Raw genomic sequence first — 27,047 nt, 5'->3', positions numbered from 1 at the left:
ATGCACAGCTCTTTGTATTTCATTCATACCTCAAAAATGTGGTTTAAAAAATTTAAAATAAAGTATCTCTTAAGGAATAAACAAATTAGAAAAATACACAACAATTTAGTACTTTTATGGAAAATATTTATTACAATCTAAATGAGAATGCTAAAAATAATATATTTTGTCATTGCTGTTACTGGATATAATAATTTAATTCAGAATCAGGCTCATAAAGGTAATTTAAATGGTTTTTCTAGAAACATTATTGCTAATTTTCTAAAAGGAATATATAACACTGAAATCCCTAAATGTACTGAAGTACTTCCAATACCTACAGATGGTATTCTTTCAAAACAACATAAGGCAGGTTGGTATTAAGTGTAGATGCTGGTTTTCCCAACAAGATTTTATATTTGTAAAAGAAAGGAAGTAAGTCTCATGTCTTATAATTATCTTATCCACTACTGTGACTAGCACAGTACTATATATCCATGTAGTATACTGCCTCCAAACACTTACTAGACTAAATCAGAGATGTAGCCACAAAAGCTCACTGCTTATCAGAAGGTTTGAAGATTGAAATGCCCAGGTGCCTTATATAAAGTTTAAGTGCTATAGATATAGGAGGTTCAAAAAAAAGGGAAAGAAATATTCCTAACTGAACAAAGGAAGAGTAAAGGATCTGATGGGTCTTGGTTAAGCTTTGGAACTTAGATAAACAAAGATGAGAGAGAATATTCTCAATAAGGGGGACAATGTGTGGAAGAATACAGATGACTAAAGGATACTCAGAAATCAAACAAAAGATGAATATCTAAAAAAAGAAACAAAACAAGAGAAGGTTTGTGTTGGATTAGAGAAGACTGCAAGTAAATTAGAGCCATATTATTGAAGGATGATGACAGTCTGATTCATTGGTTGAACACTGTAAGTGTTGAATACTGGTAGCTGCTGAAATTGTGAACAAAGAGATGTAGTCCTTGAGCCCAAGGGGTTTTAGTTTATCAGGACAGATATGTATTAACCAAATCATACATTTAAGTACATAAACTGCAAACTGTGGTTAGTCCCAGGAAGCAAAACCACAGAGTGCTGTGAAATAGATAATAGGGAAACTGGATTTCGGGCTGGGGGGAGGGAGGGAACAGGGGAAGTTTTCCTGGAGGAAGGGACAGTTAGCTGAGCCAGTAGTATCCAGATAGAGGGAGGAGGGCTCAGGGAGAACGGGAGGAGGAGGGTATTGCATGGGAAGGAAAAGGCCATGTTCAAGAACCAAGGAGAACAGAGCAGGGGGAAAAAGTGACTTCAGGTGAGGCTGAGGAGGTAGGCAGGGTCAGCTCTTTCAGCCTTGAAGGCCACACGAGAGACTGTGCCCTTTCCTAAGAGCGGTGGAAGATTTTAAACAGAAAAAGTGATTGGATTTATGTTTTTCTCACTGTTCTGTTGGCAACGTGAGATGGATGAGAGACAGGTGAAAGAGGAGGAGAGATCATTAGAAAGCTATTTGAGTTTTCCAGGTGAGTTACAATGATAATTTGGCCGAAGATGCCCGTGAAAGGGAAAGAGTTAGATATATTCCACCAATTAGGAGATAAAGTCGACATGACTTAGTGATGGAGTAGGCTTGAGAGTTGAAGAAAAGAAAGGTGTTAAATTCGAAGAGCTCTCTATTGCTAAGTTTCACAGACGACTGTGGGACTTCCTGGGAGAGAGTGACCAGAGGAGAACCAGTTCGGTTTTAGACAGTTTGAGTTTAAGGAGCCTATGACACATCTACGAGAACATATCAAGCAGGCAGTTGAGTGCACAGATTTCAAGCCAGAGGACAGACGAGACCAGAGATAAAAACTGATGGGGCATATCACACAGGAGGCTGTGGATGAGCTTGCCAGGGAAGAGAATCTGGAGCCAAGAAATGTCTGCCTTGCTCTTCAATATGCCTGGCTCCGTAAATGGCATATGCAGCTCAACAAATATGTTCTGAATAAATGAACAACAAATAAATGCATGCATGAAAGTCAGGACACTTCCTAGAAACTGAGGACACAGAGATGAACGTTTCCCTGCCCTCCATGTTATCTTGGCTTGGGTTGATGCAATGAGATTTAAAAGAAGGGGGCAGATTTGTGAGAAATCAACAAAGGAAACAACTTTTATCTCATAACAGTAGGGACAACTGAAATAAAGACTTGCCAGGAAGGGCTCCGTTATTTAAATTAAATCATCCTAATTACAGTATATTGCAGTGTTTGTCACCTGAAATTGTTATTTTTATTGTTAATAATAATACTTTACATGATATTCTACAAAGCACTTGCATACTAATTATCTCATTTCAGAGTAAACTTAAAATAGTTCTTAAATACTGTGGTTTTGTGCTCTGCATCTATATCCTATTTCAAGGAATTTTAAAGTTTTACCCTTAGTTGTATTCATATTTTAATAGGACTTAAAATTTTAAAAGACAGCTGTTTTCTCACATTGTGTAAGAGAGAAAACTGTACATTTGTACATCAAATATATTAAAATATTCTGTGTTTAAAAACCACAGATTGGAAAACCATTATTATCAAGAGTAGTATGCTGAGAATAAAATAAATATATACTACAGATATGTGTATATATATACACACACATTGGCTATAGCTATTGGATACTTGCACCTCTGATAATTCCTTCAGCTCCATTATCCCCAGTTGTCCATCTATAATGGGCAGGAGACAGTTAATCGTTCTCCCAGTGGGTACCACAGAGCTGGAGAGGAAGGTGGGGGAGTGGCAGGTGGTAGGGCTGTGAAAGGGTGAGGCTTCAGAATCCTTCCTCCCCTCTGCTTTTCACTGTTTTATCTATTAGGGTTACCCATCATGTTTTACTGGAAAATAAGACTCTTCTTAATTATTATTAAGACACAATAATCAGACAAAAAGTTTATTATTAAGACACACTAATCAGACACAGTAATTAACAAAAGCCCTGAATCAGGGTTCTTCTGAAATTCTACTACAATAGGTCAGAGGTGAGACCTAACTATCTTTATCTTTGAAAACAGCCACAGATAATTTCTCATCAAAAGCTGAAAAAGCTATAAACTTAAAGAATGATCTCTAACATCTCCTATACAACTTTTATGCTCAATTTCATGTACAGAATAAGAAAACCATTAATGTTGCATAGGATGGAAGATTAGACAGAAGCAGAAGCAGCAAGGGCTCCAGTCATAAAAGACTCTGTTTAATGTCCTAATGTCCTCTTTCAGGCACAGAAACCATCAGAGGATTGCTGATAATGTTTTCCTCTTTGATTTCCAGCACTGCAGCCGCAAGAAGGAAATGTCCAAGAGACACTTGACTTAACCTAATCTGAGGTTGGCCAACCCCTTAAAAAAGAACACACATGAGATTAAAACCTCAGCGCCCTCCTGTGACATCCCAGAACCTGCCTGGGGACCAACTGAGACAAAGCTTTCAACCACACTGAAAACACTAGAATCATTGTAAATTAACCCAAGGGGGTACAAACTGAAGATCTCATTCTCTAATAACCATGCTCTGGGAAAAAAAAACTGCTGCCAAACTAGAAAAGAGTACAGTCTTGCAAAAATCCTCAAACATTGGACAAGTGATTTTTGGCTCAATCCAGTAGAGAGACAGCAAACAGCCCAGAATATAAATACATAAACACACACACACAGAAATCAGAAACCAGAAACTCTGAAACAAAAATTTGCACCACACTAACCAGCAACTAAGGCATCCTTAGGCCATCGGCTGAACCAGTCAATAGTGCATCCTGAAATAAGGGCAGGAAACTTCAAAGCTCGATTTCGAAATTTCTCCCCCACCGGTGAAAAGCAGAGCACGATGTGAAGGTTCTGTCGGACCCGGCTCATGAAGTAGTCATACAGGTTCTCATTCGTAGGAGGGCGTCTGGGGTGCTCTTTTTTCATGACTGATATAAGATCACTATCAATTTCATCAATTTCATCTCGAGCAAATAGGTTGGAGACCTTCGAGAAAAGTGTAGACATTCAAATTCAATACAGGCATATGAAAATAGATCAAAATATACAACGAGATTTGTATAAGGTCTTTCCTTCATTTGTGTCCTTAAACTCACCTTTAGAAAATCAACCAAAGTTCTCAAGGTGAGATACACCACGTTTTAAAATACACAAACGATTCTATTATTAGCTGGAGCCCGTTAAGAGAGTAAATGGACATATCAAAAATCCACCCAGCTTTTCTTGCAATCGTCTTCTGTTTTTGTATTTCTCACTTGGAGCTTTCAGTAACGTTTTCAATGCATAGCTCCACGTTTTGACTGGGAGTTTTATTCTTCAAAGACCCAAAAGAAAAAGCCGTTCTTCATACCAATCACCTAATCCCAATAATAGCGCTTATTCAGTACTTTAACAGAAGGAAATACAGAGAGCTCTAACATTGGAGGGAATCTGAAGAGGCAAAACACATCAAGAATAAATGATCTCCTACCTCACCGGATGATAAAACATTATTCATATATTCCAAAAACGACTCATCTTTAATCTCATTGTCCGTGAAAATAAAAGTGATTCCTTTGCCTTGCTGACCAGCTGTTCTGTACAAAATCTTCAGGTCTTCCATCAGATTTGATGTGTTATAGGATCTAAAGAAATATCATCATTGTGTCATTAGTTCAAATATGTTAATGGGAAGGAAAGACCCTTTTAACAATGCTTTTTGCCATTTGATTAACCAAAAAATGCTGATATTGTGCCATTAGATAGGTATTTTCTTGTATGTAAACATTACTGGTTCATTACATTTACTTGCAAAAATGAAAATAACTGTTAAAACTCCACATTTTATGAAACACCACATTTTTACACACAAAAAACATCTAGAGTGAAATATCAACCTGAAGCAAAAGTATAATTTTTAACCACAGTGTAATGCCATCAGAATGTGTATACACGTTTCACTTTGAAACTATTTATGGGAAAGATAATGGAAAAGCCAAATTGGAATATTTTCTAAACAACCGAATGCAATTGATATTTCAGAAGATCTCATAAATTGAACTAAACTAAAACATTTCAAGCCTTCATTATATGGGGTGAGGGAGATGCCCTTTTATAAACTGTACCCTCCTCACTCCCAACACAACTATTTTCACTGCATCCTTGGATGTCACATGAAAGAATTTTCTGAGCAATCTGGGCACTGTAGTAGAATTGCTGGAAACATTATTAAATATCCCACTCGAAATCTCTCACATCCAAAGCAATCAGTTAGTGGAAGTCAACTTGCAATCACGAAACGTTAGAGAGGCCCCAGTTTAGAGGAGCCCATTCCTGCCAGAAATGAAAATTAAAATATTCCAATCCTGGAGACTCAGACCCTCTAAATTATTATTTGAATTTTGTGTCATTAAACTCAGAGTTCAGAGCACAAGAGCAAATAGCTGTCTGATATTTTAAAAGCTACCAAATATGTAACTTCTATACCCTGTGCTTTTTTAACATTTAAAACCTAAACCCTAGAACCAGAAATACCACCACCATGCATCAATATTTTAAGACTTCTAGACAAATGAGATCTGAAATATCAGAAAGCTAGTTTCAGAGATAGAGTTCTGAGAAAGAGTGAGAGAAAGAGAGAGAGAAAGAAAGAGAGAAAGAGAGAGGGAGGAAGGAGGGAGGGAGGGAGAGAGGGAGGAAGGAGAGAGGGAGGGAGGGAGGGAGGGAGGGAGGAAGGAAGGAAGGAAGGAAGGAAGGAAGGAAGAGAAAGAGGGAGGGAGGGAGGACAAAGGAAAATATCTCACCCCAGCTTTTCATGATACAAGGAGAACTTTCAGCCCACTCCCCTGTACGTCAAGGATACCAAAGCCTCAAATAATATGACCTGAGTCATCCAGCAAATGGCTGTGCTTCCCAAAGGGGAGGCTTTTGCTTCCTGAGCCCTGGTCACGTGGCTATGCAAAGACTAACGCAAGCCAGAGAAGGCCCTGACCCTCCTTTTCATCAGTACTGGACCAGTCCCAGGAGGACATGCAGAGGAACTAATTTATCACAGGGAGGAGAGTGGGAAGATATTTTTTCTGAGGCAGAGTGGGGTAGTGAAAGTCATGGCAGACCAGAAATCAGAAATATTGGGGTCAATTCCCAGGTTTATCTGGGATTTCAGGCAAATCATAGCCTCTCTGAGCCTCAGCTGTAAAATGGACTATATGTCCTGCTAACCCATAAAGCCACAAAGTTCTTTTGAAGATCAAATTAGCCTGTGCATGAAAAAGTGCTTTGAAAACGCTAAGGTTTTATACAAAATGTTAAGAACAAAAATTGCCGAGTTCAATCCCTTTCCTGTACAGGTTATCTTTTATCTAACACTGCTTCTAACCACAAACTAGAAGAATTATACACAAGGTAACTAAAATTATTTCTCTCTGTTTTAGTACTTGAAAAACACAGTAACCTTTTAGATTGGTTCTCCAAGCAGAACCCAGTAATTGAGACCAAATAAAAGGTGCAACAACAACAACTTGAGTATCTGGATCTCCAAACCCGATGTTTAATCATTTCCAACCTTCGTCCCAGCAGATGGCTCTGGGCCTTCATCAGTGAGACACATCAGCAGCATGTTCTGCCCTACGGCGCCAAGCCAACACTTAGTCAATGCCCCAAAGGCAAGATGCTCACACCTAGAAATTAACTTCTAATAATTTTCAATCCAAATAAACTTCCCAAAATGGCCTCTTGCTTCTCACCTTACCTTGGTTGATTCTGAGGTTCTGTTTAGCCTCTCTCCATGCTCCCTTTTCACTTCCTAATTTTCCCTGCACCGCACACACATATCCGAGGACAACTCTTCTGGGGGGTCCCTACCTTGATGAGTAGCAGCCCAGCTATCCAGTTTCCCAAACCAGAACCAGGATGTACCAAGTCCCAAAGCTCCAGCTTCCTAAGCATCTCTTGAATCTGCCCTCTTTTCCCTGCTCTCACTGCTACCGCTCTGGACACCACGCTCTCTCACCATGAAGCCTGAGACAGCCTTAATACCCTTCCAGTTTAGCTTCTTCCATTCCTCTTCTCTACGTGCAAATCTGACATGTCTCCCCCAGGGGTCACTCATTAATGCTTTCCTACTGCTCTAGGATGAAGTCTACATTCCTTATGACACCTCCAAAAAGACCTCCATTTCTCTTCCTGTCCCACCTTCCACCTTAGGCTATATACCAGCCATATTTAACTGCCTCCAGGACCTCAAATGTAACTTCACCATGTGCTGATCCTTTTGCCTGGAACATTCTGTACTGCTCTTCTTCTCTGAGATAATTCTTACTCATATCCAGGTGTCAGCTGAAACATCTGTCTCCAGGAAGCCTTTTCTGACCATCCCTTAGACGAGGTTAGGAGTCCTTCCCTCATGTTTTAGTAGACTCTGGTCTGCATTTATTTCCTTATCAGAGATAGCATCTGCGTATCACATCTTATAGAATGAATTTCTCAGTTGTCCCCATTGAATTGCTATAAACTCCGTGATGACACAGACCAGGTTTGCCTCGCTCACCATGTACCCCAGCCCTGAGCCAGTGCCTGACACAGAGTTGGTGTTCAATGAATATTCTTAAATGTACGAATGCATAAATCAACGTAAACTTTTCATCCATTTTTCCAGTCTACTAACAGTTTACTATTCCTGAAATCTGAATTAACATTTAGTGGGGATAAATTTCTTCTGAAATGCACTAAAAGGAACATACACAATACTGATATCAAGCATGACATGAAAACAGAGAGGCATCTATTCACTGCAGTGAAAGGCTGACATGTTTCAAAAGTAAATCATTCTTGTGAAATTTCCATGGGCCATGACAGAAGTTGAAAGGGGAGGATGATAAGTCAACATTCAAGAAGGAAAACTATTATGATTCCTTTATGTATAAGAAAAATGCCTTCTTAACTCCATGTGGCTTCTGAGAACCATTTATCAAAATCTATTTCAGGTTAATTAAAATGAAAGTGTGTTACCTTGTCAGAGTGATCTGGAAAGAAGTGTAGCCAGCAATGAATGACGCCAACCTTGTCAGGCTCTGCTTTCCCGATCCACCCACCCCGACCAGGAGGGCATTGCCCCTGGGAGTACGAATGACACGTGAGATCTAGCATATGGAACAGAAAAAGCATGTATCATTTAATGTGTAAATATTGCACTTTTTTCCTATTTATTCAATACAGGCATACCTAGGAGATATTGTAGGTTCAGTTCCACAGCACCATAATAAAACAAATACTGCAATAAAGCATGTTTTGGGTTTCCCAGTACACATAAAGTTATGTTTACACTATACTATTAATTTTGCAACAGCATTACGTCTAAAAAAACAATGTACATACCTTCATTGAAAAATACTTCATTGCTAAAAAATGCTAAGCATCATCTGAGGCTTCAGTGAGTGATAATCTTTTTGCTGGTGGAGGGTTCGAAATATTGTGAGAATTACCAAAACATGACACAGCAAAACAAAGTGAGCAAATGCTGTTGGGAAAATGGCACCAACAGACTTGCTGGCACAGGGTAGCCACAAACCTTCAATTCGTAAAACTGCAGTATTTGCTAAGTGCATTAAAGCAAAGGGCAATAAAATAAAGCATGCCTGCAAAGCATTTTGGAAGCTGTACCTGTTCTGGATTCCAAATAAAAAGATATACTGGTAGGGCTAATGAAGGAATTTCTGAAATAGAATAGTGTCTAAGAAGGATTAGAGGGCTTCCTAGGTGACGCAGTTGCTGAGAATCCACCTGCCAACGCAGGGGACATGGGTTCGATCCCTGCTCCAGGAAGATCCCACATGCTGCGGAGCAACTAAGCCCGTGCACCACAACTATTGAGCCTGCGCTTTAGAGCCCCTGAGCCACAACTATTGAGCCCATGTGCTGCAATGACGGAAGCCCACGTGCCTAGAGCCCATGCTCCGCAACAAGAGAAGCCACAGCAATGAGGAGCCCGCACACCACAACGAAGAGTAGCCCCCACTCACCACAACTAAAAAAGAAAGCCCGTGCACAGCAAAGAAGACCCAACACAACCAATTAAATTAATTAATTAATTAATTTTTTAAAAAAAGAAGGATTGGACAGGGTGGGGGGTGGGGGGTGTGCCTTTAGGAAACTAGGAAGAGACCAGTATGGAAAAGTCACCAGACAGCCCAGACTGTGGCTTGCTGTGGGTTTTCAAGGAGAGAAATAAAGGGGACTTTGAGGTTTCTTTTTAGTTTGCCAATCTAATTCAGTAGGATAGGAAAAAGAACAAAAATTTCAAAAAAAAAAACGTGTATCCTTGGAATACAAAACACAGTTAATTAAATTTATTTATTTATTTATTGGCTGAGTTGGATTTTTGTTGCTGGGTACGGGCTTTCTCTAGTTGCAGTGAGCAGGGCTACTCTTCATTGTGGTATGTGGGCTTCTCACTATGGGGGCTTCTCTTGTGGAGAACAGGCTCTAGGCACACAGGCTTCAGTAGTTGCAGCACGTGGGCTCAATAGTTGCAGCAGTTGCAGGTCTAGAGTGCAGGCTCAGTAATTGTGGCACAGGGGCTTAGTTGCTCCATGGCATATGGGATCTTCTTGGACCAGAGATGGAACCCGTGTCCCCTGCCTTGGCAGGTAGATTCTTAACCACTGCGCCATCAGGGAAGTCCCCCACACAGTTAATTAGAATATCCTCCACACTTGAAAACTAAGGTAGTTTAAATAGAAGGCAAGAAAATTTCCAAAATATTACATAGATGGTGGAATTTAAAAAGAAGGAAATAAGCATAAACACTCTCCTTATTATTTGGCAAAGACAGTGACACCGAAGATATTACTAGGTGATTAAGGGTAGACCAGAAGTCCACTCTGTGCCAGTCAGTGGCCCCAGACCATTCTAAGTCATCTTTGTGGTAAAAGTCCATCTTTTGATTGCTAATGGGCACAGGCTTTCTTTCTAGGGTGATAAAAATATTCTAAGATTAGATAACGGTGATGGTGTACAACTCTGTGAATATACTGGAAACCACTGAATTGTACACTTTAAAAGGATGAATTGTATGGTACATAAAATATATCTCAGTAAAGCTATTGTCCAAAAAAATGAAGTTTGTGACAAAAGCACGGAAGGATATGTCCCATTGATGAAATTCATGGTATAATGATTAATAGATAACGTTTCTGTCTTTCCTACAGAAAAGAATATTTAGAATAAAAAGTGTAAAACAAACATTGTAAGAGGGAACTGAAGATAAAGATTGTAAGCAAGCACCTGACTGCTCTAAATGAATACACCACTCCTAGCCTGAACAAATCACCCTATAGGGCTTTGGTAAAACATTCATGTTAACCCCATAAACCATTGAATGAAAAAAAAAAAAAAAAAGTCCACGTTTCTTTGGCTTTATTGGTATTCAGTTAACTACTTTCACCATCAGGTCTCCAACCCCACCTAGAGGGGATTCACTGTAAAATTCTCCTGGATGCATTTTTCACCTTATGTGATGACTATCCTTCCCTCCTAACTGCAGTTTGAGCCTGCAGTATTGCTGTAATGCCAACTTTTCTCTAAACTAATGACAGAGAGATACATGGGGGCTGAGAAGGGGTCACTTCTTTGTTGCTGGCAGAAGCTTTCTGGCATAAACTGGGCTCTGCATTCTGAAAAGTTTTGTTAAACACCCTTTTTCAGGATTCCCTCCACGGGTAGGGGCTATACTCTATTCCTGTTGGGACTACACTTGCTTTTGGATTATTTCCCCCAATTTAGTGCAAGCCCTTGGAAATGGAGACCATTTTCCTATTGTGGACCAATCTTGGTAGGATTGGTAGGTGATTCTGCTCTTCCAGCCTCCTACTCATCTTCTCCATGTGATTCTCTCCTAAGTTGTTGTAGGCGGAGGGGGAGTGGTACAGGCAAGAATTCTTAGGATTTTGCCAGTGTCTATTCATATTCTTTCCCTGGTGTTGCTTCAAGAGGCGTAGATAAAACAGGTAAGAAGCTACTGCATGCCAACCTAGAATCTTCTGTGCCTTTTCTTGGTTAACTTTTTCAAAATATGTAGCTTTTTTCACAACCATTTCCTTTAGTTGATGCTAATGACTATATTAAGGGTTAAATAATTGTTGTTAATTGGATATCGGGAATTTTCATCCCAACATCTTTTCCTGCAACTGGGCTTAGGTCTTACACTAAAATTTTCCATTACCATTTCTAGTACATAAGAAGCCCTTAAAATATATTTGACAAATGAACATATACATGAACAAACAGGACTTCCCTGGCGGCGCAGTGGTTAAGTGCCTGCCAATGCAGGGGACACGGGTTTGATCCCTAGCCCGGGAAGATCCCACATGCCGCAGAGCAACTAAGTCCATGCCCCACAACTACTGAGCCCACGCTCTAGAGCCCACGAGCCACAACAACTGAAGCCCACATGCCTAGAGCCTGGGCTCTGCAACAAGAGAAGCCACTGCAATGAGAAGCCTGTGCACCAAAACAAAGAGTAGGCCCCGCTCGCCACAACTGGAGAAAGCCCGCACACAGCAACAAAGACCCAATGCAGCCATAATTAATTAATTAATTAAAAAACAAACAGAAGACTTTAAAAGCAGACTCAAAAAACTCAAAATCTAGTTAAAAACAGAAATTATAAGAGAAAACACAGTCAAGTGAGAACTTCAAATGGGGCTATTTTGTCCTATTATCTACAGATTGTGAGATAGAGATATTCATTTTTTAATTTCTTTAGCAAATATTTTAAAACTTACTAATGCCCTTCCTGCCTGGCAGATGCTCACACTCTAGCAGAGGAGAGAGACCTATTAATAGAAACATGCAATGCTGGGGTGGGTAGGAATGAAGGCAACTGGAGGAGAGAATGCCAAGGAAACAATACTGCTTGTGAAGGCAAGTCTTAGATGGGGAGCTGGACTTTCATTTAGATCTTGAACGATAACTAGTTTATCATGCAAAGAAGGTGGCACATGGAGCAGGAATTGGGCTAAATTTTAAGGCGAGGAACTGGGATGCACAAAGTCTCAGAATCAGCAAAAGGCCTGAGGGGTCCTCATAGGAATGGGAACTTCAGTACCACATATGGAAATATCAGGAAATAAGGTGCAGAGGGTTGTTTAGGGCCATAACGGGGAGTTGGTTAAATTCTAAACCTATTTATCAAGCATCACAAGTGTGCCTGTCTCAGCAACCCTCCATCCTGTGAATACCGACAGGGATAAATTGGGTGCCTGCCCTCACAGAGCTTTCAGTCTGGTAGAGAGGACAAACAGATAAATCCTACACAACACAACACCTGCGGGGAATGCAGCACTAATGAGATGCTCTGGAATCAGGATGTGTTTAATCAGAAGCAGTTGATTTCTCTGAATTATACCCTAAGCAGAGCACCACCCACAGGGGTAGAGTGGTAGGCAGGGACTAGATCACGCAAAACCATACGCATCATGATTTGAACTTTAACCAAAGAGGCAAAAGAGATATTGCAGAGATACTCTTGGTTTTAAAAGAAAATTGTTATTTTAATTAAGAAAGGAACTAAGACACACACTTGGTTTCTGATCACATCTTGTTTTGCTCCAGTTTTCATCTTCAATCCTGTCTCTTGACTTCCATCATGTCTTATAACTGGGTCACATATTCCAAGGCTCACACCCATATGACACAGAGTTTGGATGTAACTGTACACAGAAAGCAAGAGTGAAGAAGAGAGCACTGGCCTAGAAAACAGTGAGGAATGTAGCATTTTAGCTCAGAAACTCCAATCACGGATTCTTTGGCCAGTACCAAAGCAGGCATGCTAGAGGCTGAGAGTGAGGGAAAACACAGTCAAGGATCTGTGCTCAGGCACACATGTCTTGAATGTCATGCCCAAATAAAGTGAAGAAATGCATCATCTGTGCTGCAAAACCCAGAAAAAAGACAGTTCTAGCGAATTTCCTCAAGCACAAGACTAACATAAATAACCTCATTTCAATTTGAGCTGTTATGGAATCCCAAGCCGATCTGATTTTTGTCTCCATAGACATCTTGTCATGAAGTTGCCTTTGATATTATTTATTTAGAAAAATGTTATTCTTTGTCTTCTTCCTTTTAATCATTAAATATGACAGTATCTCTATTCTTCCTGAATTACATTTACTCATTAGGAGCTAATTTCAAAATGTTATTTATATTTGGTTTTGGAATAACATTTGCGCTCATAATTCAGTAGAGATGTCTCAGATTCTGAGAATTTGGAGTTTGCAAGCTAGGTGTCATGCTGGGGACATCCAACCCCAGAACACACTCTGTCTTCCTCCTTCTCCCTGACTTAGTCTGGTCCTGCAGAAATACCCTCCTCATACTCCTCAATTTTCCGAGGGAAAGTTGACTATATAAAACACTCTCCAGTTCTAAGGTTTCATAATTATTAGAGGTGACAATTTGTGGTTATGAGTTTGTTCCTCATGGTTAAGCCTAAGTAATGGAAGACAGCCCCAAATTGTTTTCTCTCTAATTAAAATGATGTAGTCTGAGAATGTAATGGACATCAACAAACTGAGAATATCAACGACAAGTTTTAAATGGCATTATCTTCCACCATCAACAAATTAGGTCATGTAAGTTCTCACGTAAACAATATATTTTACTTCTAACCTTTGAAGATCAATCATTTCAGTGATTGGAAACTGTAGTGACTCATATGACAAAGTAGAAAGGAAACTGTACTTTCCTGGTGGATTTCACTTTAACAGAATTTTATCCCAGCTTAAGATCAAATGTTTATGCACTTTATTTATTTATTTATTGGCTGTGTTGGGTCTTCATTGCTGCACACAGGCTTTCTCTAGTTGCGGCAAGTGGGGGCTCCTCTTTGTTGTGGTGCACGGGCTTCTCATTGTGGTGGCTTCTCTTATTGTGGAGCACAGGCTCTAGGCGTGCGGGCTTCAGTAGCTGTAGCACGTGGGCTCAACAGTTGCAGTTCGCGGGCTCTAGAGCACAGGCTCAGTAATTGCGGCGTACAGGCTTAGTTGCTCCACGGCATGTGGGATCTTCCCGGACCAGGGATTGAACCTGTGTCTCCTGCTCTGGCAGGTGGATTCGTAACCACTGTGCCACCAGGGAAGTCCATTATGCACTATTTTTAATTATTATTTCTAACTGTATAAAATATACACAATGTAAAGTTTACCATCTTACCCATTTTTAAGAGTATAATCCAATGACATTAAGTACGTTCACATGGTACAACCACCACCACCCATCTCCAAAACTCTTCATCTTGCAAAAAGGAAACTCTGTACCATTAAACACTCCTCATACCCCCTCCCTTAGCCCCTGGCAACCACCACTCTTTCTGTCTCTATGAATTTACTATTCTAGGTACCTCATATAAGTGGACTCATACAGTATTTGTGGTTTTGTGACTGGTTTATCTCACTTAGCATAATGTCCTCAAAACTAATGCACTATTTTTTATAGTTATCCTTTGCATGATGCAAAATATAAGCAGACTTTGTGCCTGTGCTTTGAACTCAGATGTCAACCACATTCATTCTATGTAGTGAAAACATTGAGCTGGAAGCAGTATAGCAACACTGAATAAAATTATCATATCACACATTTGAAGTACACACGCTCTGATTTTAAACCTATAGGTGTGACATGTTGCATTCAGTTCAGAAATTAAATTGGAATATAGCATTTTTATTTTTAAACTGAATTTTCCCCTAGAAAAAGAAAATGAAAGAGGAGGGAAAAAATTCTGGTGTAAAGGCAAGTGTCTGTCACTTTGGGGAGGCACTACCAGGCGTGACCACTGACCTTGACTAAGTGAACCATCGCATCTACAAAGAACACCAAATCCATGCCCACACCACGGATGCTCTCGTTATAGAGCTGCAGGAACATATTCAAACGCTCCTTCAGGTGATCAAAAGATTCAACTGGCTCATAAATTTTGGGCATCTCAGCATCAGCCTCCTCAGATGTTTCACCTGAGGTTGGGGAAGAAAAATCAATTATCTTCAAATCACTGGACTTTACCACTTCCTTCAACCTAAATTAATACACTCATGGCTCTAAAATTTAGCTCTGAATAACACTGATTTTTATCCAAATGTCAGAGCACCTATTTTTAGAAAAGAAAAAAAAGCAAACAATAGTAAAAAGCATTAGAATTTTTGTGATCATATGCAGTCTTAATTCTTTCATGTCTAGAAAGGGTCAATTTCAAATAATGTCATATACATTGAATTTAATCTGAATCCGTAATAGACCATTGGCATTTCAAGGATCTTCCCAGAGGTATTCATTTAACAGTCAAAATAAAGATTGAAAAAGTAGGGATTTAATGTCAAAATCAGCAAAAGAAATTCAAGAATTAAATTATTTTCTAAAAAGAATAAAAAGAAAAAGGTCGTTGCATTTGCTTAGCAAAGTTTTACGAGTCAGAAATTTTGAGTTAGTGGTGAGGATAGAAGTGAGTTTGAGAGAATGGAGGTAAAGGGTTGAGAGAAAATAGAAAAAAAATGATTCCTTAAATAAATAAATATTGAGTTATTTCACTGGGAAAAGTATTAAAATTACTAAACTTTTTAAAAAATTAGAAACACTGGTCAACATATCAGTTTAACAGTTTTCCAACTTTGACATAAAGCATAATGCCAAAGAAAAAGCTAAACTGAGCATACAGAAATTCACTATCAGTTAACATTAGTTGAATATACTAACAGCTACTTAGAAATTCACTGGGTACTAGAAGAGTGAGTGGATCTTCCAAATCTAACAGCACATAATTACTTTCAATCGATCCTGTCATTTTTTATGACAAAGCAAGGAAATTGATTTAATATAATCATTAAGATTGGCCTATTTGCAAAGCTCGCACTCATTAAATTTCAGTAGCCACTTCCTTATTTCATAAATGCTCACTTCAAGCTTTGAGAAACAAAGTGTGTGGAAGTCACAAAAGGTTCTGTGTTTACCTCTAGACCCCGCCCCGACCCAAACTCCCAATCCCCAACCCCCACCCCAAAATGCTGCAGTTGTGCTTTGCTCCTTGAAAATCATAATCTAATTATTTATTCTTCTTTATTAGAGGAAATAAAATACATAAATTCTAATTACCCTGTAAATGCTCTTACCTTTACAGGATTTTTGGATGTGTGTGACCTGACTGAAAATAAACTGTATCAGCTTCTTTCTGTGGAAGAAGCAGTCCAACTGCATAGCCAGCAACAAACCTCCTTTAGCAACTGTCACTTAACAGATCACACACATCCTTATTAAATCTAGGAAGGGGCTGTCTGGTCATTTTCAATCATTTAAAAGATATAAATACCATGTGTTTAAACATGCCTTTCGGAATATGAAAATCAACTTAAAATTTATCCTCAGTATTAGAAGACGTTTATAAATGAAAGAAAAATACTCTACTTAAGCTCAGTTCTTTCCGAAGGAAAAAAATAATTGGAGCACTACCTCTTTTCGTAAGGAAAGTAATACAGTATATCTCAATTTTTCATGGAACCATAACCACAAAATCTTGCCCTCGCCATCCACAGATAACATTCCACTTATCCCCCACATGGGCGATCCCTTCCTTAAATCTACCTCTGTGTGACAGCTGTAAGCCTTTAGCACTATCTTCTGCCATAATATGCCTCCCAAATCTAAGAGCTTAACATCCAAGACTGATATGCATAAAAATGATTAATCTTTGCACTCCATGAGTAGGCATTTATCTACTCATTCTGTATTTATTGAGCACCTAATATGTCCCAGGCTTGTTTCAGTAAAGTTTACTAGACAGAAAGTCAACACCCCTAAACTGAACCTTCTGTCTCCAGGTATCCCTTTGGCGAGTTTCAAATTCTGCTTCAATAGTTTACCTGTAGCTTCAGGTGCATCCCTCAAGAAATCCGCAAAGTAAGTGTCAATTCCGCAGTCCACCAAGAGCTTTTTCTCGTCACCAAACTCCTCCTCCACCAAGCTTACTAAAGTCATATCAAACCAGGTCACATCATCAGGCACCGTGAAGCGATCAGCTATAACACGTTTACACTCGTGCTTCCACAGCCTTAGCAGTTCCTGTCAACAGCATGTTAAAATGTGTTGTTCATTCCCATTATGCCAGAGCTGGAAATTCAAGTGGACGATATCCTAGAGGAGGATCCTTCCTGATTTAAGATGCTACATTTTAAAAAGTTAAGGTTAACATTACTGGTTCCCTTTTAATGTGAACAACAGGTTCGGGAGCACATTAGAAAAAAAAAAATCCTAGACGAATGGTTTTCATTTGGTATGTTATCACCGAAAAAGGACATTTTTGGTTACCAAAATTACATGGGAGACATTACTGGCATTTGTACAGGGGATACAGAGACATAAAACATGTTTTGCACAGTCTTAGTATACAATAAATTGTCCACGAATATAACTGTCCTATTAAAAAATAAATCAAATCAAATAAAAAAAGTTAAAATATACTAAGCTTCATTTCAAATTGGTCTCTTTCAAGTATAGTAAACAGAGAGTAGCGTCTATTCATTTCCAGCCTTTAAATTAAAACAAAAACATTCCTAGACAAAATACTAAATCACTCTGAACAACCAACAAACTAATACTCTACATAAAAATCTCACATTTGTGATCAATTTGTCTGTTTGGATAAGACACCTACATTCACGTGGCCAGAGCATAATATAAAAAGTTGCATATAAAAAAGTTGCATGAGAAAAACTCTCACGTACGCAACTGAGATAATTACAGAGATATGCTTACTTAACACAGTGTGAAGGGAACTTATGGCAAAAATCTGAATTGTCTGCACAAAGCAATCACCTAATCTAGATAATCTAGGGCCCAAAGTTAACTGGAAGTTGAGAGAATTACTTGCTCAATATACCTGTTCCTATAGCAAGGATAATAAATGTTTGTCTAAGCTCATTATTTGATATGAAAGACTGGTGGAAATTTCTTAACTTGGTAACATTTTACAAGTTAGAAGGTTCTTAAGCTATTACATTACTAAGGATCAAATGTTCTTTGGTTGCCAGAAAATAAAAGTTTAGTAAAATATATTTAATGATTCAGTTAAGACAAAAGTTCACAACAAACCAATTGCTGGAACTGTTTATGCTGATTTAAAATAAGCACCAAAAATGGCTATTCAAAAAGTAATACTGGAAAACTGCATTCCACAACACCATTAATTTGTCAATAACTTTGAGGCAAAAATCAAGTTAACATGCTGCTAAATGACTCCCAATTCTCTGTAACAAGGAGAGTGAGTGTTCCCCAAAATGTTTTGTCTTGGGAGTCAGTCAGTGTGGTTACCGACTTTGTGAGCATCTGGGGCGAAGCTTGGATTTTTTTAATAGTCCACACTTAATGTGCCTTGTGACAGTTTGGTTGACATCTCAACTGTTTCTGTGCGTTTATGTGGAGAAGTTTTCTAAACCCTATTTGCTTAACTACCATTTTACTTCCATCAGAGGCTGAAAAAGAGGCTGATGTTGCCTTAGCCTGAGTGCACAGGCTATGCTTTGGCCAAAAAAAAAAAAAAAAAAAAAAAGGCATGCTGCATTTTTACATATCACATACTTTACAATTTTACATATTACATACATACTGCATTTTACATACTACGAGGGTGAGTCAAAAATTATCCGCACTCCAGTTATATTAAAACTTCTATAAATTCTACAGCAAGAGTGAAGATAATTTTTGACTCACCCTCATAGAAATCCTTTGCAGTTTGAAGAGAATTCTTATAATGCTAATGACTATTATATTCGAGTGTATGCACAAATGCTCACTTTTCTGTCAAATGAACTTTCTACTCCTCTGCCTCTTTTCAATTTTGCCAATATATGTAATTCTTCTAGTGCATCAGGTTATATGGGAAAGAAAGATCATGGATAATTAACAACAACATGGTGCCATTCTTCAGTTTTGAAAGTTTATAAAGATAATTACTTTTTAAAGTTAAAATGTCAGATTTATAATTTGAAGTTCATAACATGAGTAATATGAAGACATATAATAAAATCAACAGGGATTCTTCCCATTATTCAGCATAAGAAAATCCTCTTATGATGAAAAAACAAAATCAGTTTTTCCTTTGAGTCTATTCATTAGAAAATTATGGTATATAATATTTCCTTAAACATAAACCAAATTTACTTGGAATTTTTTAAGAAAGAAATGTTGGCATACTTTTCCCTTATTTATGTTCACAAAAAGCAGCAAAGAAAAAAATACCCATGCTAAAATGTCCCAAAATATTTTCCTAACACCACTAAGAAGTGCATTATTAAGAATATTTGGAGTTTATAACAAATAACGAAGTTACTTGTTTCACTCTCCTATGGGTCGCTTACATCTGGCTCCTTGATAATGTCTGGAGTAGTGCTCAGCATTCCCTGCCAGATCCTAGAAAGATCTCGAAGGTTAAAAACGTAGTGGAATTTTGCAGGGGTAGGGAGCATTTTAAGCTTAGTCATCTGCCACAGTCGGCGTGTCAGGGGAACCAGTTTCGTCACTGAATCTCTCACTTCTTCTGAGAAACCCCTTTGGGTACAGTAGTATCCTATCCCAATCACACCTGCAAGGGGGAAAAAGGTCATAACATTGAGACTGACAGGGAAAATTGACTAAATGAAGACAAAAAACATTACAATGTAGAGTACAAATGTCATTACAGATTTTAATAGTTAACCACGTTAAAGAAATTTCTATTAAATAATGTTCTTTAGGGTTTCCTTAAACCTAAAAAGTAGGTATAGGTTCAAGCCAGTTAGTGTTCAAATACTGAAAAGTTGATTAAGAAATACTGTTGAAAACTCTAGCTGAACTAATTCAATATTATTAAGTGGGTAACAATGCTGACTATATAAAGTTGCCTTAGAAAAAGATAAGAAAAGGGGAGGTTTCATGCATCCTCTAAGTTTTCTCCATTCTTTTGTTGCCTTTCCACGCATTATAAAATAATTTACTTTATAGGTAAAACGTTCCAGGCAAAAAAGAATAGTTAAAAGTGATAACAGTCATTTTTTCTGGTCCATTTTACTTCTCCCAAGTTTAGATAATTCCCATGTCATTTGGTCTCCAAACCTTTGCCCACTGCTGTGATTGAAGGCAGATACTGCCATACTCCACTACCCCAGGGCACTAAGATGACATTCTAGTCTGCCAGAAATTAATTAGGGTAGTCCTAATTAGTTTTTTCTCAGTTGCAATTTCAGAAATGGTAAATTAATACCTAACGCAAATGCATGCATAACTTTACACTCTTTTTCTGAAAAGAGTGATTCCATAATCAGTTTCTAAACTCATTTTCATTACTCAGTTAAATAATTATGGTTATCGGTTGCATTAGTGTTTCTTGGGTGAATTTATTCTGAAATACATATGTAATCAATCAATAATTTATTACAATCCTATAAATTACTCTGAGGATCAGACTCTGGCTAATCTCCATGCTGTGCAGTATTATTTCTTTGGCCAAAATCATTATACGGGTTGGTTAGGTATCAGCTATGCACATAAACTTTTGGTATGGTGTTATATCAATCCAGACCTCAAAGATGAGTACGCAAGAGAAAAGCATCTCACCATGTCTAAGACCATTTCACGTTTAACCTCCTGGCTTAAGAAGTGAGCGACAGTTTCTTAAAGAAATACATAGGTAGAAAAGATCTACCCTAGCACCCAACTCGGTACGTACATAGTAAATCCTTACAGAAACAAAATACACCACTTGAGAGTGATAAAGGCGATAGACGGAAGAACCACTCAGTTCTCCCCTCTGTGTCGACCTCTGGGTGGCTATTTTGCCACTGGAACCCAAGGAGGGATTCTTCTCTCCCACGCCCCCTGACATTCACGTTACCAAAGATCTTGTCCACAGAAGCGTCAGAGGGCAACGTGCAGTTCAATATACAGAACTGTCTCTTGAGTCTTTGGGGTATATCATTGCGTCCACCCCCAGGATGGATCATAGCTGCTAAAAACTGGATGTCGGCAATGCTGGTAAACTCCCCAGGCTTCTCTAGGTTGTAAAATCCATTCTGCTCCATCAGCTGTCGTACTATCTCATTAGTGACCTAAGAAAGACAACTTTCAGGATTAAAATGTCATTCCTTGATACCCCAGGACCTAACTCTTTGAGTGTTTCCAAATAATAGGCTTTCTTGGAATTTAGGAATTGTGAGTTGAAAAAAATAGGAAAATATTTACTCATCGAAAGATAAATCAGTGACGAACCAGACAAATAAAGCACAAAAGAGGATTGATATACCTGGTCTCCCCACTCATTGATTATTGGCATATTCACATCGTCAATGAAAACAGTCATCTTCTTTCCTGCCGGAGGGCCATATGTTGTACCCATGCGTTTATCCACATAGCTCTCTATTGTCTTCTGTTAAACAAAGAAGTCAAGAGAAACGTCTGTGAAAATCTCCCCTAAGACATGGTCAATTATTTTAAAAGTCCAGGAACCCTTGAAATGACAGAAATTACTCAGAAAATAAAATGTCCCTTAATTCTGGAAAGCAGGGCATGAAGTAGCTAAATTTTCTTGTATGACGTTTATAACCTTTGAAAATCTGGTTTAATTTAGGAGTAAAAAAAAAAATTCCAATCATTGTAAATCATGAATGGGATGAGACTCTGCTGTTTATTTCTATAGATTTAGTTTCGACTTATTGTGCCTACATTGGCGACACTATAATCCCCAACCCCCATTATTCAAAGGAGCCCAGCCCAGCTCAGAATTTCCTTATAATCATAGACAAAGCTAAACAGGGCTACTGCACAACAGGCTTCTCAGGGCGGTGCTCTGAGCTCCACAGCCTGTCACAAGCTGAAGACTGTTCTCTCTTCATTGAGACGTCTACCAACTGGCTTCTGTAGCCTGACACAACCTGCTTTGGGGCAGATGCAATCACACTGAATCACTTCTCTTCCCCTCCACAAAGTGGAGGACAAACGCCCTCTCTTTTCTACATTCTGAGCTTAGGTGGTACAGGAGGAAACTACAATGTGCTCTATAGAAAATAAAAACTGATGGAAGGGATGTTGGAAGGCGTAAGGGGGTCATGGGGGAAGAACCTCAGACTACTGACTACAGCATTTTCACTGCCGTGGTAATACAATGTAGTTTGGAAATCAATCAATTGTTCAAAATGTATGTACTGAGTAAGCAGAGCCAGCACTGCAAAGAAAATAGAAAGGGCTTCACAGTTCTCATGCTCCGGAAAACTCAGTCTTAAAGACCTCATTTCATTCCCACTGATTCATGATTTAAGTCCTGTTAAAGATTCACATACAAATATAAGAGGAAGTGGAGGTGTATTGAGGTAAAATGCATTCTCCTCCTATTCAAAAAAAAGGTTCCTAATTTCATGATGAAGAAGAAACCAGTTAAAACGACATTAATAATCCTTCAAGACACAGCCATGCAATAAGGCCGAGATAGAAACAAAAATCTATACATCTGTCCTTGGCAATCTCCCCAATTTGGTAATTTCGAATTGTAAGATTTTGTCATCATTGTAATAAACAATAGCAGCAAAAGATGTGAACATTTTCCACCATTTTTAAATGGAAAGATATATAAATATATCACACTCCATTCAATTACAAACAAAGTTCCCATGACAACAGTATCATGGCAAGAAGAATTTCATATTCCCCTGACATAAAAGAGAATCGTTTAAAGTAATGTACTAGGCTAAATTTAGCTCTCCTCAATGAATTAAAATGGATAAAGCAATTAATAATCTCTTGACAACTCCCTATGGCAAACTAGAGCCTTCCAGACATTCCCTTGTCTGTTTATGAGAACTCATGGGCACGTGAAGATTTTATGCCTTGGGGGCCTTCTAAGAGGTAAAAGCCATAGGTGGAACAGGTGAGGTAATATGGAGAAATAGCCACATACCTATACTTTCTTCCCCTTCATTATGACCCTAATTTCTTTGAATAGCAGGAAATTACTAGAAGATATATACATATATATCATAAAAACGCTAAGTTGACAAAAACAAAAACAAAGGAGGGAGAAAAATTAAATAGCTTGTGAACCTAGAAACTGAGACTTCTTCCTGTGTTTAGAATCGCTACCCATTAAATAGTTACTGAATGAACTGGGGAGTTTCATAAGCTCTCCTGAAAGCCTGAAACACAATAACTTCATATTCTACTCTATCACACATTTATCTGTTTGGGAATATTTGGGAAAACCGTATACTTGGACTGGTGTCTCCAACTGGACGTCCCCACTTAGATGATCTCTAGCATCTCTAAATCAATGTATCCAAACACAGACGTCTCTTGCTCATCACAAAGTGTGCACCCACTCCTACAGGCTCATCTCAGGGACTACCACCAAGTATCTAACTGCCTCGTCCGAACATTTTCACATCCAACATCTAGAAGTTCTATTATAATTTGAATATTGCTTTTTAATGTGTTTCCTCCTCTCTGAACAATGATATACACTAGATCAGTTATTTGTTTCTCATACGGATTCATGTCACAACCTTTTACATTGCCCTCCCTGTCTCCAGTAAGGCCTGGAAGCTTCTTTATAAGTCATATACAATGTCTATATCGTGTGATTTATAATTTTGTCTAGTCTCTTCAGTGTCCCCAAAGAAATCAGTCGAAAGAATTACCTATCATCTCTGTAGTATTCTGTCACCCACCTTCTCCCTGATCTCCTTGATCTACTGTCCCACCTCATCCACCATTTGGATGATATAAATCACAGTGCAGTTAATAAAACCAAATAGGTATATTCATTGATTTGATTATTGTCTGTCTCTCCCACTAGAATGCAAGGAGAGCAGGCACCCTGTTCATCACTGCCTCCTCAGTGTCTAGAAAGGTGTCTGTTACAATGTATTTGTCAGTAGATATCTGATACATAGATCGATAAAGACAAGAAACTTGGGAGTCATCTTCAACTTTTTTTCTCTCTCTCCTATCCCTCTCCTCCAACAATATCCACTCAACCAAAAACAAGTCCTGTCTATTCTGCTTCTCAGCCACATCTTGAATACCTCCTTGTGCTGTTTCCATTCCCACTTTTATCATCTTGGTCCAAGCCAACCTCTCTCCAGAGGAATTACTGTAACCATCTCCTCTCAAGTCTCTCTGAGAACAGCCCTCTCTCTTCCATCTGCAGCCAGAACAAACTAAGTGGTGATGCAACCTTGCTCAGTATTCCAGTGGTTCCTTATTAGTGACTTGCAAGAAACAATGGGATACTTCCTGCTCACCTTCCAGTCTCATTTCTAAACACTCCTTTTCAGACTCATTGTTCTGGCCCATCCAGGTCTTCACTCATTAATATTCACTTAACAATAAAACACATACCATAAAATGATGCTCCTCTCAGACTGGTTTACAGTGTTCATTAAGAGATCCTTATGTACATATTCCTAAAGTAGCAATTTCTGAGACCAAAATCTCTCAGGATTACTATTATCCAAACACAATTTGTGAAATATTGACTTAGATAATGATCTTCCTTAGAAGTCACTTCTCTTAACCCAGCTTATTGGTAAAGAGTTGAAATCTCTAACAAGGGCCTAAGGGCGGTTTATGCTGTTCTCTGCAAATAGACAATAACTTGACTCTGAAATAGTAGAATGGTAGTCAGCATGACATCATCTTAAGCACTCTATGGCACCTAAACAAGCTTCTGAACTCATCATCTGTCTAGCTGACACACATGGGATACTAGAGTGAACCCCAGTTGTGACAGTGCCATTTTAGACAGAAAAACCAGACGGCCAGTCATCTAGACAGACTTAGGAATAGGGTCAAGGAAAGCCATTCTCCGCTACTCTTCTCCATTCTAAACGAAAAGCTCTAGAACTAGGGTCGTTCAATTTTCTGAATTAGTTTCTTAATAGACAATTCAGCCTCTATAGTCCCTAAAATATTAACGTAACATGAATATTAAATTCCCCTAAGTAATGGTCAATTCTTTCATTAAATTTATTCCTGTAATTCCCTAACGAAACGAATCCCCTCCTCCTCTGGGCTCCATGGTACTTAGATTACTCCATAAGTATCATTTACCACATCAGCTATACTGGATGGTGCACATGTCTGTTTCCCCAGCTAGGGAGAGGAACATATACAGTTGAGGAGGTTGTGCACTCCCAAGTTCTTGGGTTCACTATTCATATTATTGTCTCTGTGAATGGGACACAGCACAAAATCTGTATAACCGGCAATGGCCTTATGCAATAGCTCTGACTGAGTTTAAAGTCAGAAAAAAGGGAGTTAAACTGCTACTTCTCCTACTTATTAGCTTTATGCCTTGGACATACGTCACTGAACCACAGCTCAAAAGTAGGAATGTACATAGAGATACATAAGTTATGTATATGTACATGTGTGCATACACACAACAGAATATTATCCATGAATGACATAATACATGTGAAGGCACTTAGTGAACTTAATGCATTATAAAAATGAAACATTTTCATTACTATAGGTATCTCCATATGTCAGCACTTAAATCATTTTTCATACATATTATATCCAAATTGAAATATAAAATATACTTAAGTTTACACTTCCATGTATCTGCTATTTAGCTACAAGATAAAAATGGAGAATTTATGCTTTTTATTAAGAAATCTACTGTCTAAAGAATATCTTTCCAATTTATTGTAATTCATCAAAACCAAATGAAAACAGGCTTATATTAGTAAAGTTTAAAATTCTCAATAGTAATTATAAAAAGTAAAATTATATCGAAAATAAAATGAAAATATAATAATATGAACTAAAAGCTAAAAATAAAACAAATGCACTAAGCGATAAATCAGCTATTTGAATATTAATGTTGATATATTAACTGGCTTTTCTTTAAAAGCCACTGGGAGGATCAGATGGTGACCTGGAAAAGCACAGTAGAAGACATGGGAACTTGGTTTCTCACCCAGATTTTGCCACCAACTAACTATTTGGGAACTCAAATGAGTATTTCAATCTTCCTCTACCTGAGTGTGTTAGTATTAACAGTAAAACCTGACATTTTTAGAGAACTTTTTACCATGAAAAAAAACTTTCATGTATTATAACTTAAGCGTCTCCTCTGGAAACTGGTCTTCAGAGTATGCTCTGAGGATCCACAAGGATTTTCTGCAGTCACAAGGGCCCCTACAGGGAGCAAGAAGGAGGCTGGAAAGGATTTTAGGAGCCCAGCTCCAATGCCATCAAAACAAATCCCTTATTACCTGTTTTATAGATTAGTCTTCCACATAAAATTTCATTAGGAAGAGTGGTTCTGAGTCTAGGAAAAAATGTGAAATTTCCTTCCAAGCTCCACAATTTTCATTTTTAAAAAACAAAACCTATTGCTATACAAGCATCTGTAAGATGCCTGTTGCATTCAAAATACTTCAAGATTATTTTTAGAAGAGATAAATCTTTTCAGAAATTCTCTTAAGAAATTTTCACTTCTTATGTTCTGTATTGTTTACATTTTTAAAGATATGTGTGAATTACTTTCAAAAATAAAAAAATTAAAATATTTGTTTTGAAACAAAGATCATCTCCCTTAAAAGACTGACTGAGTTCCCTTGGCCAAAAATAGGGTGACCATACAATTTTTGCCCAAACTTCATACTTTGGATAGTGACAGGGATGCTATTCATTATTCATCTAAGACAAGGGAAGTTAACTGGACAGTCCCAGGCAAAGAGGGACGTAGAGTCTGTCCTCCTACTGATAAAAGATGTGAAAGTGACACTATGGTAAAAACAAAGAAAGTTCAGATAAAAACAACCTGTCGAGTAACAGACGTGTGTCCTTGACACATGTGCCAACATCACAACACAGAAGGGATGGACAGTAACTATTTTCTCATTTACAATTCCAATTTGGTTTGGATCCAAATAAATGGGAGACACTGAGACAAATGCTCGGCTCCGTCAGCCCTTGTTTAGCATGAACGGCTGAAAATTATAGTGAGAAAGTTAATTACAGCAGTTTGGCTAATTGAAAGCTTTCTAAA

At 38.3% G+C, this 27,047-nt stretch overlaps 1 protein-coding gene across 1 annotated transcript in view; it reads right to left on the bottom strand.

Moving 5' to 3' along the window:
• Positions 1–27,047, bottom strand: part of DNAH5 (dynein axonemal heavy chain 5) — a 202,324-nt gene that overhangs the window by 66,696 nt on the left and 108,581 nt on the right. The window contains exons 47-54 of the mRNA XM_057708854.1: positions 21,300–21,422; positions 20,892–21,105; positions 19,381–19,604; positions 16,888–17,086; positions 14,819–14,991; positions 7,994–8,124; positions 4,476–4,629; positions 3,724–3,991 (exon numbers count right to left, since the gene is read on the bottom strand). Of these exons, the coding sequence (XP_057564837.1) occupies positions 3,724–3,991; positions 4,476–4,629; positions 7,994–8,124; positions 14,819–14,991; positions 16,888–17,086; positions 19,381–19,604; positions 20,892–21,105; positions 21,300–21,422 (1,486 nt within the window). The remainder of the gene's footprint in view (positions 1–3,723; positions 3,992–4,475; positions 4,630–7,993; positions 8,125–14,818; positions 14,992–16,887; positions 17,087–19,380; positions 19,605–20,891; positions 21,106–21,299; positions 21,423–27,047) is intronic.

The sequence above is a fragment of the Hippopotamus amphibius genome, chromosome 15 (genome assembly GCF_030028045.1).
Source record: "Hippopotamus amphibius kiboko isolate mHipAmp2 chromosome 15, mHipAmp2.hap2, whole genome shotgun sequence".
Lineage (NCBI taxonomy): Eukaryota > Metazoa > Chordata > Mammalia > Artiodactyla > Hippopotamidae > Hippopotamus > Hippopotamus amphibius.
Note: the sequence above shows the minus strand (reverse complement) of the source record. Positions and strands in the feature narration are given on the sequence as shown.